At 46.2% G+C, this 17,291-nt stretch overlaps 1 protein-coding gene across 1 annotated transcript in view; it reads right to left on the minus strand.

Annotated features, from left to right (window-relative positions):
- Nucleotides 1-5,038: 5,038 nt before the first annotated feature.
- Nucleotides 5,039-17,291, minus strand: part of AP3S2 (adaptor related protein complex 3 subunit sigma 2) — a 70,516-nt gene continuing 58,263 nt past the window's right edge. Inside the window, exons 5-6 of the mRNA NM_001244548.1 lie at nt 8,289-8,396; nt 5,039-6,710 (exon numbers count right to left, since the gene is read on the minus strand). Of these exons, the coding sequence (NP_001231477.1) occupies nt 6,582-6,710; nt 8,289-8,396 (237 nt within the window). The 3' untranslated portion in view covers nt 5,039-6,581. The remainder of the gene's footprint in view (nt 6,711-8,288; nt 8,397-17,291) is intronic.

Consider the following 17,291-nt stretch of genomic DNA (forward strand, 5'->3'; position numbering starts at 1 on the left):
TTTTCACAGCCACATCAGTGGAGTATGGAAGTTCCTGGGCTAACGGTCAAATCGGGGCTGCATCTGTGATCTATACCACAGCTTGCAGCAACATCAGATGTTTCACCCACTGAGTGAGGCTTGGGATCGAACCTGTGTCCTCACAGACACTACGTCGGGTTCTTAACCAGCTGAGCCACAGCTGGAACCCCAAAAGCTGAACTCTTAAAAAAATGAAAAATGAAATAAAAAATCTACCTGTACCTCCTCCTTTATACTATTTCAGCTGTGCTTTTACCCCATGGGTTTGCAAAGGGTTTTCATCCTCATCAATGCAGAAGCAGGGCCCATTCTAAGTGGCAGCAGAAGGCACCCCTGATGCCAAGTGCTCTAGGAGGCCAGGCTAATGTTGAGTTCAACAAAAATGTAAAATTTGCAGAGTTCCCTGCTGGCTTGGCAGGTTAAGGATCTGTTGTTGTCATTGCTGTGGCTCAGGTTGCTGCTGTGGCAAGGGTTCAACCCCTGGCCCGGGAAATTCTGTATGCCACTGGCACAGCCAAAAAAAGAGAAAAAGAAAAAGATTCTTAAAAATGTAGTTTGCTCTTGAGAAAGCCCAAAGATCTCATTTCTCAGGGTAAGCATGAAATCCCTCTAAGACCAGCCCTCAGCCAAGCCCAGTCCTGGCCTGCAGGACCTCTCCTTTCCCGCTGACTCCGGGGGAGGGGGTTCCAGGCTGTGTCCCTGAACTTCTGGTCCCACCAGTCTTTAAACTCCTCTTTGTAAAGGAGACTTCACTTCCCCTACAGCTTTACCCAGGGCTGGACTGTCCCAGTCATCCCTCTGCAGCCCTTGGTTCCTCCTCCTCCTCTGCCAGGACTTCAGTGCCATGGGCTGGTCTCTCCTTCCCAGCACCAGCAGGGTCCACCCAGCTGAGCGCATCTACTCCAGCTCCCGTTCCCTCTGCAAAACTCCCAATGATGACTGCAGCCCGTGCTTATGGAGTCCTTCCAGGTCTATATCAGTTCTGTTAACGTCAAACAGTCCCCTGAGGCAGGAGTTACTGGTGCCCTTTGTGGATGAGGACGCTGGACTTTTGAAGGCTCTGTGTCACAGAGCTGGATTGTGGCCCTTACCCTCACAAGACCACCTTGTGGTTTGGATCCACCTCGCTGCTGCCTAGCCTGAACTGCCCCTTCTGAAGTTCCCTCATTTAGCTGCCTCACTCCAAGAGCTTGGGGGACAATGGCTAGACTGAGAGGTCATCTCCTCCTAGTCCCACTCCCTGGCCTCTCAGCAGGGTGCCCACCCATTGACAGCCCCCCTCAACTTGAGGTTGCTCCACCATCTCCCCTCCTCTCCCCACAGCTCAATCCTCAACCCTTTCCTCTCGGCCTTTGGCCACATCACTTGCTCCCACGTCTTCAACCATCATCATCTCTCTGGGATGGACATTCATTTCCTCTTCTGCCCACACCCAGGTTCCAGCTGGCTGGTGGACATCTGCCTCCAGACACTCTTGGCAACTCCAACTTCATGTGTCCACACCCGAGCTCTGCGCCTTTTGCCTCCCAAACCGCCTCCTCCCTCCCAAGTAACTCTTGCTCGCTGGTCGTCCAGTCACCTGGGCTCCACCGCCACCAGCTTTGCCTTGTGCCCCTCCCTTACCCCACAGGCCACCACGTGGTCCTTCCCTGCCAGCTGCTCCAATGCCATCCCCCCTGGTTCTCTTTCCCAAAGTGCCAACTGAGCATGGGGCCTGGGGAACACAAGCTATGAGTTACTCTTATGATTTACTGTTTGCCTCAACCATTCACTCATTCAAGGGTTATTTACTGAGCTGTATGTACCAGGCACTGTTCATAACAGTGGGGACTCAGCAATGAATAAGAGCGAAAACGCCAGCCCTTTGAGGGGTGTACATCCTGGTAGGGAAGACAATGACCACAACCCAGACACATGGCAGGTCAGAGTGTTACAGAAAACAGAGCAAGGACAGGGCATGCTCACTTTGTAGGGGCTCATCTGGGAAGCCCCTCCTCCCTACGAGGACAGCATGGTTGTAGTGGGTTGAGGTCAACCAGCAAAGTCAAATGGAACAGAACTCTTAGGAAGTATACTCTCGGTTTTGGTAATAAAAATCTATGGGCTTTGTTTATGTTAAATTGGAAACACTTGTTTCTACCAAGGATCTAGTAGGGGGCTTGGTGGTTTGGGGGAACAGGGTGGGAGTCTGGCTGAACTTTTTTGTTCTCTTAAACTTTGAACTGTTTGAATGTATTTCCTTTTCTAAGCATTAATTCATTTTAATAGGAAAGAACTTACACAATCTTTTGGGAAAGAGTAATCATTTCCATGGAACTATTTCGTTAAAGGAGGCCCTGTCTGCCTATCTGCCAACTGCTGCCAACTGCATTTGTAGATGTGGGAGCCTCCAGAGTTTCCCAGTGGGTGACATTTAAACCCTATCAGCCATCCGGCACCCTATGGACACTGGCCACATGCTGGTGTCTGCAAGTCTGTGGACCCCAGGCTCACAACAACTACAGTGAGATGGGCACCCTCTTGGTGGAAGAGCAGAGGACTTGGGAAGCCGAAGACCAAGATGTCTGCTAGGAGCCGACATCACCCCTTTCCCCAGGTCTCTCTCACACCTAAATGGCCCTCACTGGTCGTCATAATCACTCCTGGTCTTTATCTTCAGGCGCCAAATCACTAATGCATCCTATTTGGAAACCCAAGGCCCACACTAAGGAAATTCTGCCCACAAGACAGGATTTAGCCATCAGCCTGGTTTGAGTCACACTTCTCTGGTTTTTTTTTCTGAAGCTGGGCCCAGGCAGGGCTTCACTAGGCTGGCTCCTTAAAAGTAGATGTGTAAGAAGGAAAGGCCAGCTCTAGAAGTGGCAGAGGCCTGAATAACAGGGACTTAAGACTTGAGACATCTTGAATGTCCTCTATGTGACAAGCACAGGGCCAGGACCAGGCCTAGAAGGAAGGTGGGTAATCAGGTACTGTATAGACTGAATGTGTCTTTCCCCAAACTTATACACTGACATCCAAGTCCGAGTGGGATGCTGTTTGGTGACAGGGCCTTTGGGAGGTAGTTAGGTTTGGATGCAGTCATATGGGTGGGGCCCCCACGGTGGGTTGATGCTAAGGGGATGAAGAGTCTAGAGCTTTCTCCTCACCATGTGAGCACAGAGCAAGAGGACGGTCCTCAATGAGACAGGAGGTGGGTCCACACTATACACCAAATCTGCAGGCACCTTGATCTTGATCAGTTTGAAGAACTGTGAGAAATGTTTGTTATTTAAGGAGTTCCCCTTGTGGCTTAGGGTTAAGGACCCAGTGTTGCTGTGGCTGTGGTATGGCTGCAGCTGCAGCTCCAATTCAACCCCTGGCCTGGGAACATCGTGCCGTAGGTATGGCTGAAAAGGAAAAAAAAAAAAAATTTGTTATTTAAGCTGCCCAGTCTATGGTACTTTTGTTACAGTAGCTTGAAGACAGATTGGAGCATGGACAGCAGGGCATAATGGGGTCAGCTGGGGCTGGAAGTCGGGCTGCTGTCCTTTAAATAGTCCATGAACACAAAGTCACTGGTCTCCACAAATTCAAGATGCCAGTCAGACTCAAGATGAGCACACAGAGATCCTCAGCAGAGAGAAGAGTAGGAAGCAGTCTCATTTCTCTCTCTCTCAATATTCAGAGCCTAGAACCGAGCCTGGCATTCACCAGGCACTTAGAAACTGCATAATTGAGGAATATTAGATTTTAATTAGTGGCAGTGAGTACTGAAAACCCAGTATTCCGTTCTACTTTAGGAAATCCTCGTTGTAAATCACCCAGGGCCAAGGACTCCCATATTCACACCCATCTCTCTCAGCAGCAATATTTGTATCCCTCTTAAAAAAAAAAAAAAAAAAAAAAGGTTTATGGCTTTGTTGATAGCAGGCAAGAAAACTACCTGGATTTGCCAGCAACCACAAGTACTTAATGTACAATTGCTATGGCTTGTCCAAGGGGTTCAAGTAGACCACACAGAAGACCAGGCTCAAGTTGTATGTCATTTTTAGAGGCAGTAGAGGGATGATGTTGAGATGCCCACTGTTGGGAGTCTACAGGACCAGTAAGTGGGTTTGGGGAATCATTGGTTTCTGGCAGGCAAAACATTCTAAGACTATCCCAGAAAATCCAGGACAGGTGGCTGTCCTGCAAGAATACAATAAACCGTAAAACAAACTCAAGAAAAACGACTGGGTTCTAGCTCTGTGACCCTCAACGCAACACTTAACCTTTTGGGCTTCCATGTCCTCACCACTTCAGTGGAGGGATGTGAAGTACCCTCCAGCTCCTACACTCTACCATGTTGTCGCTGATACACTCTATGATACACTCCATGATGCTGTCACTGACATCGTAGAAAACCAAGCCTATTTTTTATCACAGTTTGTGAGAAGCTAACCAACATCTTTGAAGCTTCCTTATCCATAAGAAAGTTTAAATTGGGAGAAGCCATCATGAGCAATGAAAAACAAAAGGACAGGGGATTTGGGCATAGTCTCAATGCTTAGCCCTGTGTGACCTAAAACAGGTTACTTGACCTCTCTTACTTTCTTGACTAGCAAAATGGAGATAACAATGTCTGTTGTGAGGTTTGTGCAAAGATCTTGCTGAAGCTACCTTACAGTAGGTGCAAAATAAATACTGTTTCCCTTCCTTAGTTCCTATTTCACTTTCAACTAATGTGAGAGAAAGGGATGTGAATGTGAGAAAATGACTGTTTAAAAAAAATCATATATATATATATTTTTTTGGTCTTTTAAGGCCACACCCATGGCATATGGAGGGTCCCAGTATCTGCAGACCTATACCACAGCAATGCCAGATATGAGCTGTGTCTGCAACCTACACACAGCTCACAGCAACGTTGGATCCCTAACCCACTGATCAAGGTCAGGGATCAAACCTGCATCCTCACAGATACTAGTCAGATTCATTTCCACTGTGCTATGATGGGAACTCCAAAAAAATTAAACTTTTAAAAGAATAATATCAGAGGTTTTGACATCAGATATATTTACCTACAACTTCCTCTTCCAACATGGGAGGGCCTACCTTCTGACCAACACTGCCCATCTCTAAGGTTATCAGAGAGGTTCTGAAAGAATGAGAATAAGAGGCTACAGGTAGCAAAGGGCACCAACCACAGGGAGCAGTGTCAAAGCAGGAAAAGACGTAGTCCTGACACATGGTCCTCTCACACACCACCTCAGATGGACCCTGGGATACCATCAGGAAGCCTGAGGACAGCCTGGACCACCGGCTGGGACGCACAAGAAGTCCTGACATGATGGCGCAGGGAGCTCCCCAATCTCAAGCTGCTCTCCAATCTCAAGGCAGCTTAGCACCATACCAGAGACCTGGCCTCCGAGGCAGTGCAGGAGTGGGAGGCACTACCCCAAAGAGCAGTTCAGCTCTAAGTTATCCACAAGAAGAAAGACTCTAATTATACATAAACACTTACAGGTTTCCACAGCCAGCTCTAGGGGACTGTCATTTGAGGGGAGCAGGGGGGCCCATATGTGTGCTCAGGGATAGACCCCTCGCTCAGTGGGGAGAAGATGCTACACTGCCACCCATCTCAGCCAGCACACTGCCCATTTCCCCGGCCTTCCTCTGTGCTAGGTCCAGAACACGTGACCCGAGCTCAGATTTGTGCTCCAGAGGCTGGTATAGACAGCAGCAGGCTTCCTATACAGAGAAGACTCATCCATAACACAGCAACTGACGCATCCGCTCCTCGTGAGGACTATGTATTTTATACTTGGGAAGAGTTGTAATTCTGAGATGTTCCACTTGCCTTCTACAGACACAGGGAGGAGGACCCCTCTGGCTGCAGTGGGGGGTGGTCTCCCTGTTGGCAGAAGAGTGGGGGGCAGGCACCAAGTTTATGATTTGGATTGTGTCCTGCACACTAACAGCTATGAGAGCAGCGCCAGGACTGTGGCAGTGGGGCAAGGTGTTCCATGGGAGGTGGTGTTCTGAAAGCATGGCCATACAAAAGGATTCTGGGTGTGACAACCCTAGGAGGGCCAGTAGGCGACTCTGGATCTCATAAAATCATGGCTCTGTTTACCACTCACCACATCCCCAAATCTAGAGGATCGGCCCTTTCCTAGCTCTGGCACCTCACCAGGAAAGTCAGCGCTACAGGACCTCAGGGCGCTAGGGCTGAACACTCAAATCAAAGAATGTCCTTGTGGTGGGGCTCTGGGAATGGGGTGGGGGGGCTCTCACTCCAGTCCCCAGTGCCTGGGAGTGGTTGCATGTGGAAGGTAAGGGGGCAAGTGACTTGGGCACCTGACCCCCACTGAGGAAGCCAGGACCCCTCACACCCGAGAGGCCGCATGTATGAGAGGCAGGTGAGGCTGCACATGTGAGAAGAGAGCACAGGCTGGCAGTGGACACAGGACTCCTCCCTGCTCCAGGACAGCAGGGGCCAGGGCCCGAGGCCGGACTCCTCCAGGGCGCAGGGTGAGTTCTGTTGCCAGCCTGGCTTGGCCTTGCTGGTTCCAAGGACTCAGGTCAGCTGTCTTCCACCCTCAGACAAACTGGGACAGGTTAGGGACCTTGATGTTGAGATCGCCAATGTTGATGTTCCGAGGCATCTCTGGCAGGTTGATATTCTTCACAGCAGACACGGCCCGGGCAGGCGCTGCTGAAAGGCCACCCTGAGGAGATGTGAAGGCAGATATGAGATAAACCATCAGTATCACTTGCTCAATGCTTGAAGAAAAGAAAAACAAGCGAAAGAAGCTAGAAAATGTCCAAACTGAGCACAGGTCCAAACTGTGCCCTCCTTACACCTCAAAACAACCTTCAGGTTAGTGGGTTCTATGGCACAGGGACCCAAACTCTGCGCTCCTACAGGCGGGCTATGCCTTATGCCTCAGCACCAACAGCGCCTGGCACACAGTAGGTGCTCCATAGATGCCTGCTGAAATAATCTGAGGTAGTTTAACCAAGTCACATTCAATGTCAAGGCACTTCTCAGGTTATGAAACAAAATAAAGCAAAACCCTTTCCTCAGGAGACTGAAGACTCTTACAGACGAGTAGAGTCACAGGGGAATTGTTAAAGGGAAAATGAATGTCACAGCTCAGGACAACAGCTTGCCAACTAATAATGGGAAATGGAAAAGAGCTGCTTTGGGAATGTCATGTGGCAACAAGATGGGAGGAAGGCCACGTAGGGAGCAGAGTGAAGTCACAGACCCAGAAGGTCCGGAAATGACACAGAGAGGAAAGGTGCCTGTGGTCAGCCCTGGCCCACCAGGCTCAGCCCCACTGAGCAGAGGAGGGGAGAAGCTGACCGTGATGTCATCAAAGCTGTCTCCTCCTCATCGACTGCTTTCAGGATCCCAACTCCAACTCTACCCTCGAGCAGCAAGTCTCCGTTTCTTCTGGTTTCCAAACCCCTTGCCTCTGACTCACTTACTATTCCTGGAAGCGTCCCAGCCCACATTTCTGAAAGAACTACAGTTGCCACAATAGCCGCGGTCTGGAAGAGCTTCTTCAGCAGGACTGCCAGTCCTCACAGAAAGAAGAATCCCTGGTTTCGCAAGATCAAGTTCCATTATACAAAGTAATGAAGCTCTTTAGGTCACTCAGATAGAGAGGTCCTGCTCATTCTGCCATGGGACCCTCTACTCCCTGCTAGAGGCTGATAAAGGCGATGGAGAGACCTCAGAGGAACAGGATAGACTTGGCTGTGAGCATTTCTATCAAACGAGGCACTCTGTGGGGGTGGATCTGGGCTACGTTATTTTCAAACCAGCCCAAACTCTACTGTAGCTTTTTATAAGGCTAACTGGAAATAAGGAAATTGGCAACTCTGAGGTCTGAAAGACACCACTAGAAATGGCTGCTGGGAGACCAGACTCATAGGCACACAAACTAGGAAATCACGTTGGAATCAGAGAAGGGGATTCTGAGTACCTCCAGGCAGTGTGTGGCTTTGAAAAGAGGAATTACAAACCACAAACATGGGCCATAACCTCTCAAGCTAGAAGATGTGTGCCTTCCTGTGCCACCTAGCTCTTCCATTCACACTTTTAGCCTCATTCTTAACTGTTTAATCTTCAGGGCTGGTCTTCAAACCAGTGAGTTTCAATGGACTCAAGGAAGAAAGAGGATGAGGAGAAAACATCCTAAAGGTTCCACAGCAACCCAAACCAACACATTAGCCATTCCTCCTTCTGCCTGGGTCTTCTCTAACCAGCGAGGGCAAAATTACACCTGCACGGTCACCTCCGATTTCTCCAGCTTGTTTTGAGCTTCAATCTGAGCCACGATTTCATTCATGTTTGTTTCCAACACCATTCCACCCATCACCACCTCCTGAAGGATGTAGTGCACCTAAAGGGGAAACAAAAATAATTCAGGTTAGAGCTCTTCGTGGTGTTTGGGGTGTGGCCCCAAAGGAAACCTTGTGGGTTTTCCTGCAGCAGCAGAGTGGCCAGACCTGACACTGGCTCCTGATTCATAACAAATGCCTCAGCCCCCTGGACTGAGACCACGGGGGATTCCCCCACATCTCAGCCTGTCATGACACAAATCTCTCCCATGAGCAGTGGCAGAAAAGCCTGGCTACACTCAAAGCAGGGGGCAGGCTTCATTTGAAATTAGACTGTGTTTAAATTTCAGCTCTGTTATTTGTTAGCAGGGTGACCTTGGGCAACTACCCCTTCAGGGCTGTGGAGAGGGCTGAATGAGATAACTTATGTCAAATGCCTAGCCTGGTATCTGGGACACACTGGGTTCTAAATAAATAATAATGGCTTTCATCACTGGTATCCTCGTGGATACTAGTCGGGTTCGTTACTGCTCATCCATAACGGGAACTGGTGCATGTGAATTTCTGCCATATGAAGTTTCCTGGCACATCCGTTCTCCACATTTCGCCCACAGTACGTGAGGGGAACACACTAACAGATATCTAAGGTATTTCTTTGGACCACGAGGAGGGAGTTTACTAAAGCATACATTTAAATACAAATAAAATACATTTGCTATTAAGTCTTATTAACCACTTTTCTGTCCACATATACGCTCACATGAGGTGTTCTTAAATTTTCTACAATATGAACGACTTCATTATCTACATGCAATGGAGATTTCACGGTAAAACTCTCATCTATAGATAATTTACAAAACTAACAAGACTGTTCTTAAAATTATTCCCTGGGGAACTACACTGTTTATACTTCCCCATCAAGAAACAGGCCTCCGTAATCACTAAGGTATTTTCTTTAAAAATTAAAAATAAAATTACCTTATTACCTCTGGGTTTATACCCAAAAGAACTGAAAAGATATTCAAAGAGATATTTGTACATCTGTCTTCACAGCATCATTATTCACAACAGCCAAAAGGTGGAAACAACCCAAGTGTCCATTAACGGATGGACAGATAAACAAAATGTGGCATTTACATGCAATGGAATATTACTCGGCAATAGAAAGAAAGAAAATTCTGAAACATGCTACAACACCAATGATTCTTGAGGACATTACGCTAACTGAAGTTAGTCAGACATAAAAGGATAAATATAGTATGGTTCCACTTGTATAAGATCCCTAGTAGTCCGAACTATACAGGCAGAAAGTACAAAGGTGGTTGCCAGGGGCCAAGGGGAGGAGGGGCTGGGGAGCTGTTGTTTAATGGGTACAGAATTTCAGTTCTGCAAGACGAAGACTTCTGGAGATGGGCTACACAAAAATGCGAACACATTTAAAACACCACTGAATCGTACGTAAAAATTGATGACAAAGTTCTCTTGTGGCACAGCGGCATTGTCACTGTAGCAGCTCGGATCACTGCTGTGGCATAGGTGTCATCCCTGGCCCAGGAACTTCCACATGCCACGGGCACAGCCAAAAAAAAAAGCCTCTAGATCAGTGCTCCTAGCATTTACTCCTTTCATTTAATGAACTCCTTCATGGGGAGTAGTACTTGTGGAGTACCCACTCTGGTCTGATTTTATAACATCCACCTGAGGGGGGTAATGTTATCTTCATTTTATATGAGGAAACTGATAAATAAAAAAGTCAAGAAACTATCTGAATGTCACATATTTAGTAGCTGGATCTAGGTCTGCCCGACTCCAGAAGTCATGTTCTATTCTTTCCATTACACTTCCTCAAGATCCCAGATTATGTCTTCCAGCCTGTTCATCTCTTAGTCCACATGGACTTGTTTTAAGACTGGCCTTCGGTGTTCAAAGATCGAGTAGGACTTCTTCCTTGTTTTATCCCCAAAGCTTAGAGCAATGCCCAGTGTGCAGGAGGCATGCTGGATGAATAAAAGGCTTTTCCTATGTCTGACCAGCATCCTCCATGTGCTTTAGGTGCTTGGAGGATGCATGACACTGTGGCAGTGGAGCTTTCATGGAGAAAGTGTAGTAAAAGGCCCAACAGAGAATATCATGGGGCCCAGTGGTTGATTAATAGAAAAGGTCAGTTAAGACTTGTGCTTTGAACACTGCAACATGAAGTCGTAATTTTATTTATTTATCTATTGCTTTTTAGGGCTGCACAGGCAGCATGTGGAGGTTCCCAAGCTAGGGGTCCAGTTGGAGCTACAGCTGCCAGCCTACACCACAGCCACAGCAACACAGACTGAACGTGCAACCTCCTGGTTCCTAGTTGGATTTGTTTCCACTGAGCCACGACGGGAACTCCTGAAATCATAATTTTAAAATGCTATTCAAAATGTATTTCAAGTGCAAAAAGGAGAAATAAATAAAAATGCAAATTCTAATTCCAATGAAATTAGAAGAAAACCACAATCCCAGGCCTGCAAATGAGTGTAAAAGCTGTCAAAAGCAGGGAGCTCAAGCAATGGCTCCTTTCCTTTAGAGAAGGATAGGGAGAAAGGATGCTCAGAGAGGACATGGGAGCTGGAGCACTCAGGAAGATCTGCAAAAAGATACTTCTCGTAGGTAAAAGACATAACCTCTGGGATCAAACAGACTCTTTGTTTTTGGAAGATAGGAACTTCTTTCCACCTACAGTTGAGGCTAAATGAGAAACCACCCAAACAATCTCTATTTACCAGTCCCTGTGGCAGCAAAGAAGACAGTCTTTGCATAGTGGAAAAATCACAGACTCCCATCTCTCTTGGCTGAGTGGAAATAAAGGGTAAGGAACTCACCCAGAACCTGAAATCATGAGAACACTGCAGCCAGTCGGGAACACAGACTTGGCACCTCCCCTAAACCAGCATCCTGCAAATAGCTGGTCCCTGAAAAACTCACCTATTTAAAGATGAGTCATAAAGATGAGATCTGCAGAGGATCTATATAAAGGTACAAAGAGAAAAAAATAGGGAAGAAACAGGAAAACGGAAGGACAGACTAAGACTACACACCAAAAAGACACTGCCATGGAGCAGATGAAAGGTGATGAAATATTTTGTAACTTGAAAAAAGAAAACTATGAAGCGAGAGTTTCAAAGCTATGATTGCAAGAGCTTATGGGAGTAGCAAGGAGACAAGAAATAGGTGGAAGAGAAGAAACATGCAGAAATGCAAAAAGCAAAAAACAAAAACCGGAAAGCACAAAAGGGAGAAGAGACACTGGTAAAAACACAGGAAGGAACAAAAAGGGAAGTTTTAAAGAGCAAGTAAAATGCAAAGAAAAAAGAATTAAAAGGAGTAGGGAGAAAATGAGTTACAGAAGACAGTACAGAAAACTGTAACATGGAACGGAAAAAATATGTAAAAACCCAGTTCATAAAGAAGACAAAAAAATGCAATTCAAGATGTTCCTGGAGTTCCCGTCATGGCGCAGCAGAAACAAATCTGACTAGGAACCACAAGGTTGAGGAAACGAATCTGACTAGGAACCATGAGGTTGCGGGTTCGATCCCTGGCCTTGCTCAGTGGGTTAAGGATCCGGCGTTGCCATGACTTGTGGTATAGGTCACAGATGTGGCTCAGATCCAGTGTTGCTGTGGCTGTGGTGTAGACCTGAAGCTACAGCTCCGATTAGACCCCTAGCCTGGGAACCACCATATGCTGCAGGTGCGGCCCTCAAAAAACAAAAACAAAAACAAAAGTTCCTTAAAAGGCACATTGTATCCCATGGAAAAACTGGCCCAGAACAGTCAGTGCCTAGATAGAAACTGAAGGTAAGATTTCTGGATTTTCACAACCAGGCAAAAAATCAAATCACTTAAAAGAAGAAAATCTTGAAAATTTCTGCAGTAAAATTCAATGCTAGCAGAAAAAGAAGCAATACTTAACAAAAATTCCCAAGGAAATTACAACTCAAGATTTTTACACCCAGCTGATGGTAGGATCAAGAGTAACAGGATGGGAAATATTGTTCCCATGAATCTTCTTAGAAAACTACAGAAGAAAACACTTCTGCCAACTAAGGGGTGACTGAAAAAAACCATGGCAGAAAGACGGAATCTCCCAAATGGCATTCGAGTGACAACAGAGTGTCAATGTTATATGCTTTGACATTGCAGAAAAGCTACGGCTAGCAAAAATTAGGAAGATGGGGGAGAGGGGAAGGAGGAAGGCAGAATAGTAACACTGATTTCCTCATCTTCAATGACTGAGAGCCAGTGGAGAACATTTAAAACCAACTCATGTAATAAAGACAAATTTTCTTTTCTTTTCCTTTGCCTTGACCACAGCGTGTGGAAGGTTTCCAAGCCAGGGATGTAACCTGAACAGCAACCTGAGCTGATGCAGTGACAAGGCTGGATCCTTAACCCACTGCACTACAAGAGAACTCCTAAAGATAACTATTTTGACTTTTGTTGTGATTTTTTTCCCCAATGTCCAAGCCCATAATCATCCACTATAAACAATACTTTGAGAGCCACCAAACTATGAATGTAGGGCCAACAAGACCTCTTCTGCTGGCTGGAGATCTATGCCATTTTGCATAAAATTTGCCCATAATGTATCATCTACAAATTCCAGTTTCTCTAAAGGAGAGGGAGAACTCAGGCTCCTATGAAACAGGAAGTACAGAATTTTTCTAGATTTTTAAGAGTCCCCCACCTCTAGTATTCCACAGGTATCCTGCCCAAACTTAATCCAACTTCATTTCATATTTTTAACTGATTTGCCTTTCCAAACCTTCATTTTCACAATTCTTTCCTCACTCATGGTTTATCTGTATATTATTAATTAAATCACATAATTATAGGAGTTCCCGTCCTGGCTCAGCGGAAAGGAATCTGACTCCTATCCATGAGGATGCAGGTTCGATCCCTGGCCTTGCTCAGTGGGGTAAGGATCCAGCGTTGCTGTGAGCTGTGGTGTAGGTCACAGATGCAGCTCGGATCTGTTATTGCTATGGCTGTGGTGTAGGCCAGCAGCTACAGCTCTGATTCCACCCCTAGCCTGAGAAGCTCCATATGCCAAGAGTGTGGCCCTAAAAAGACTAAATAAATAGATAAATAAATAAAATAAAAACCATATAATTATAATACCAATAAAAGTTGCATCAAAGATCTGAAGCCATCACAACTGAACTTTTGGTAAGCACAGTGGCTCATGTGGTGTTAATGAGCAGAGGGTGAGGAAGTAGGTGTTAGCTCACTAGCTGCCCATGTTAAGCTGACAAGCCAGTACAGACCTCCTTCCACTGAACAACGAGCAGATCCCGAAAGCTGAGTGATGTTTCTCTGAGTGGAGATGGGGACATGAAGAAAGCTGGAGTTTGTCGAGCATGAGTGTGGGGAGAAGGCAGCCAAGAATCAATGCCAAACTCAAACCTAAAAACCTAGAGATAAACTCAGATCACAGAGAATGGTTCAATTAAATGACAGGAGTGATCTGATGGGACGCCAGCAGAAATGTAGGTAAATACCTCAGAGAACACTGAACGTTAAAAGATCACACCAACAAAGCAAAGTGTTGGAAAGAGAAATCTGAGGTGGCAACGCAAACCCCGGGAACAGAAGGCAAAGTGGTAAAGGCCCTCAGAGCCTGAAACCAGCCTAACATAGCATGCACTATATAAATAGGAATTATCAAGTAATAATAAGATTTTCTGCTATTTCAGCAACCATCTAAAATAACAATGCTGGGAGTTCCCGTCGTGGCGCAGTGGTTAACGAATCTGACTAGGAACCATGAGGTTGCGGGTTCGGTCCCTGCCCTTGCTCAGTGGGTTAACGATCCGGCGTTGCCGTGAGCTGTGGTGTAGGGTGCAGACGCGGCTCGGATCCCGCGTTGCTGTGGCTCTGGCGTAGGCCAGTGGCTACAGCTCCGATTCAACCCCTAGCCTGGGAACCTCCATATGCCGCGGGAGCGGCCCAAGAAATAGCAACAACAACAACAACAACAAAAAAAAAAAAAAAAAAAAAAAGAAAAAAAGAGAAAAGATAAAATAACAATGCCTGCAAAATTCACTCAGAAGTGTTTAAGAGTTTTGGAGTTCCTATCGTGGCTCAGTGGTTAACGAACCCGACTGGCAACCATGAGGATGCAGGTTAGATCCCTGGCCTCACTCAGTGGGCTAAGGATCCAGCGTTGCTATGAGCTGTGGTGTATAGGTCACAGACGTGGCTCAGATCCTGTGTTGCTGTGGCTGTGGTGTAGGCTGGCAGCTACAGCTCGGATTCGAGCCCTGGCCTGGGAACCTCCGTATGTCCTGGGTGCGGCCCTGAAAAAAACAAAACAAAACAAAACAAAACAAAAGAAGTGTTTAAGAGTTTCAACCAAAATGCTACTGATTTCTTTTCTTGGCAAAGCCAGTGGTAATCTGACCCAGGAGTAATCACAACCAGCAAGAGTTTAAGATAAAGTCTTTAAAAAATAAGATTAAGATAATTCCAATAAAGTTATTTTGATATAAGGAGAAGGCAACAGAGGAAATACTTTGGATGATTAATCTGAAATGTTAACAGGTAAAATACTGGTTGGAAATTGGTGTTACATAAGATCAAGATATAAAAATTTATGTCTACACTTTAATGAGTGGAAGCTGGTGTTTATAATTCTGTCCCATTAAATATCTCTTAAATCCCTCAAAACGGTCAAAAAGTAGGAATGGTTACTAAAATCACGATGTTTATTCCTCTCAAGGCAACCTAACCTGCTTTATTCCTCTCAAGGCAATCTAACCGGCTATCAAGACTATTCTCTGCTCCCCCCACATCTGGACATCCCTTCATTTTTCTTTTCTGGGAAATTGTCACATCATTTTCCCTCCCTGGAAGGTACTTGCTTCTATCACTACATCCTCTAGGCATCCAACCTGGTCTCAGTAGATGTTAACTGCTTGAGACCCTCCCTATCTCACTCCTTAGCAGCAATATGAATGTCCTGATCAGGACAGAGTTCTCTAAGTTTGTACCCTCGGCTTTCCCAGGAAGTTTTTCTGTGACCCAGTTAACTAATCGACGAACTAAGAAGAACGAATCTGGTGCATGCTGAGCTTTCAACAGTGCTTAGGTATAGCTTTGGGACTCTTGGAAGGAGTGACTCTTCTGTTCCAAAGAGCTTGAATCAGAGGTTCTGTGCCAAAAAGGTCTGGTAAGCAGTTCCACTGTGAAAATGTACAGAAGGGTGAAAATAACACTGGGAGGTATTGGAAGAGAGTTTAAAGATTGTCTAACCTGTTGGGACTTCCTGGTGGAAAGAAAGCACTTCTCCAATTGGAACAAGGGCTTGTAGTGCTGCCAACTGTGCTGAGAACTGCTAATCCTAACCCTCACTATTTTCTACCAGCCTTCATGCAGATCCTGTTAAGCAGTTCTGTGAACATCAGAGACTGCAAAAATCTTCTTCCAAGATTTGAGGTGATGAATATCCCAGGCTTGGGCCAAGTAAGTTCAAGAAAGACGAAGGACCTGACCTCTCTAGGCTGATAGTTATCCTCTTCTTTAAGATACTGCTGTACCCAGTTGTACCTCTCCTAAGGGACTCAATTCAGCACACTGTCATATTTTTCACTTGTCTGTCTTTTCTTCTTGACCATGATTTTCTAGGAGGGCAGGTTCTGTGCCATATTCATTTCGGGGTCCCCAGTGCTTAGGACTGTGCTTGGAAACAGCAGTACTTCATAAATACTAGCTTGAATGGCCAGAAGAGGCTCATCTAGTTCAAAAGACCTGATTTTTTTTTTTTTTTTTTTTTTTTAGGGCCACACCCACAGCCTGTGGACATTCCCAGGCTAGGGGTCTAATCGGAATTATAGCTGCCGGCCTAGGCCACAGCCACAGCAATGTAGGATCCAACCCGCATGTACGAGCTCCACCACAGCTCAGGGCAATGCTGGATCCTTAAGCCATTGAGTGAGGCCGGGGATTGAACCCGATTCCTCATGGATACTGTTAGGGCTCGTTACCGCTGAGCCATGATGGAAACTCCCTGAATTTTTTTTTTTTTTTTAATTTTTATGGCTGCACCCATGGCATATGGAGTTTTATGTGCCAGGGATTGAATCCAAGCCACAGCTGTGACATACATACACTGCATATGTGGCAACGCCAGATCCTCTGGCCCACTGCACTGGGCCAGGGATCAAACCTGTGCCTCCGCAGCAACCTGAGCCACTGCAGTCAGATTCTAAACCCACTGCACCACAGCAGGAACCCCCCAAAAGTCCTGATTTTGAGGAGACACAAGACTTATGAGTTGGCCTGATATCTGATTCTAGTACTAAGGAGCAGGCTCTACTGCCTGGGACAAAGGAGTGTCATACAGCAAAAGTGGGTTGGAATGAGCTTGCTCATTTCGTGTCAGGATTGATGGAGTCTAAGACAGAAAATAAAAGTATAACTTCAAGGATAGAGGTGCTTCTTAGAGACACAGCTCTGGAACTTCTGGGGATGGAGACAAGTTAGTTTCAACAACCATATCCAAGAACAGAGAATTCCAGGGTCTTCAAAAGTTCATCCTTGGTTGGAGTTCTCACTGTAGTGCAGTGGATTAAGAATCCAAATACAGCAGCTCAGGTTGCTGGGGGAGGTGTGGATTTGGTCCCTGGCCCAGTGCAGTGGGCCAAGGGATCTGGCGTTGCCACATCTGCAGTGTATGTATGTCCAGGTTTGATCCCTGGCCTCGCTCAGTGGGTTAAGGATCCGGCGTTGCCGTGAGTTGTGGTGTAGGTCACAGACACGGCTTGGCTCTGGCGTTGCTGTGGCTCTGGCGTAGGCCGGCAACAACAGCTCTGATTAGACCCCTAGCCTGGCAAACTCCATATGCCACAGGTGTGGCCCTAAAAAAAAAAAAAAAAAAGACAAAAGACAAAAAAATTAAAAAAAAAAATCATCCTTAGT

The sequence above is a fragment of the Sus scrofa genome, chromosome 7 (genome assembly GCF_054392235.1).
Source record: "Sus scrofa isolate SSC_HxYL_T2T_F1_AM1 chromosome 7, Sscrofa_HxYL_maternal_Yorkshire_Landrace_v2.0, whole genome shotgun sequence".
Classification (NCBI taxonomy): domain Eukaryota; kingdom Metazoa; phylum Chordata; class Mammalia; order Artiodactyla; family Suidae; genus Sus; species Sus scrofa.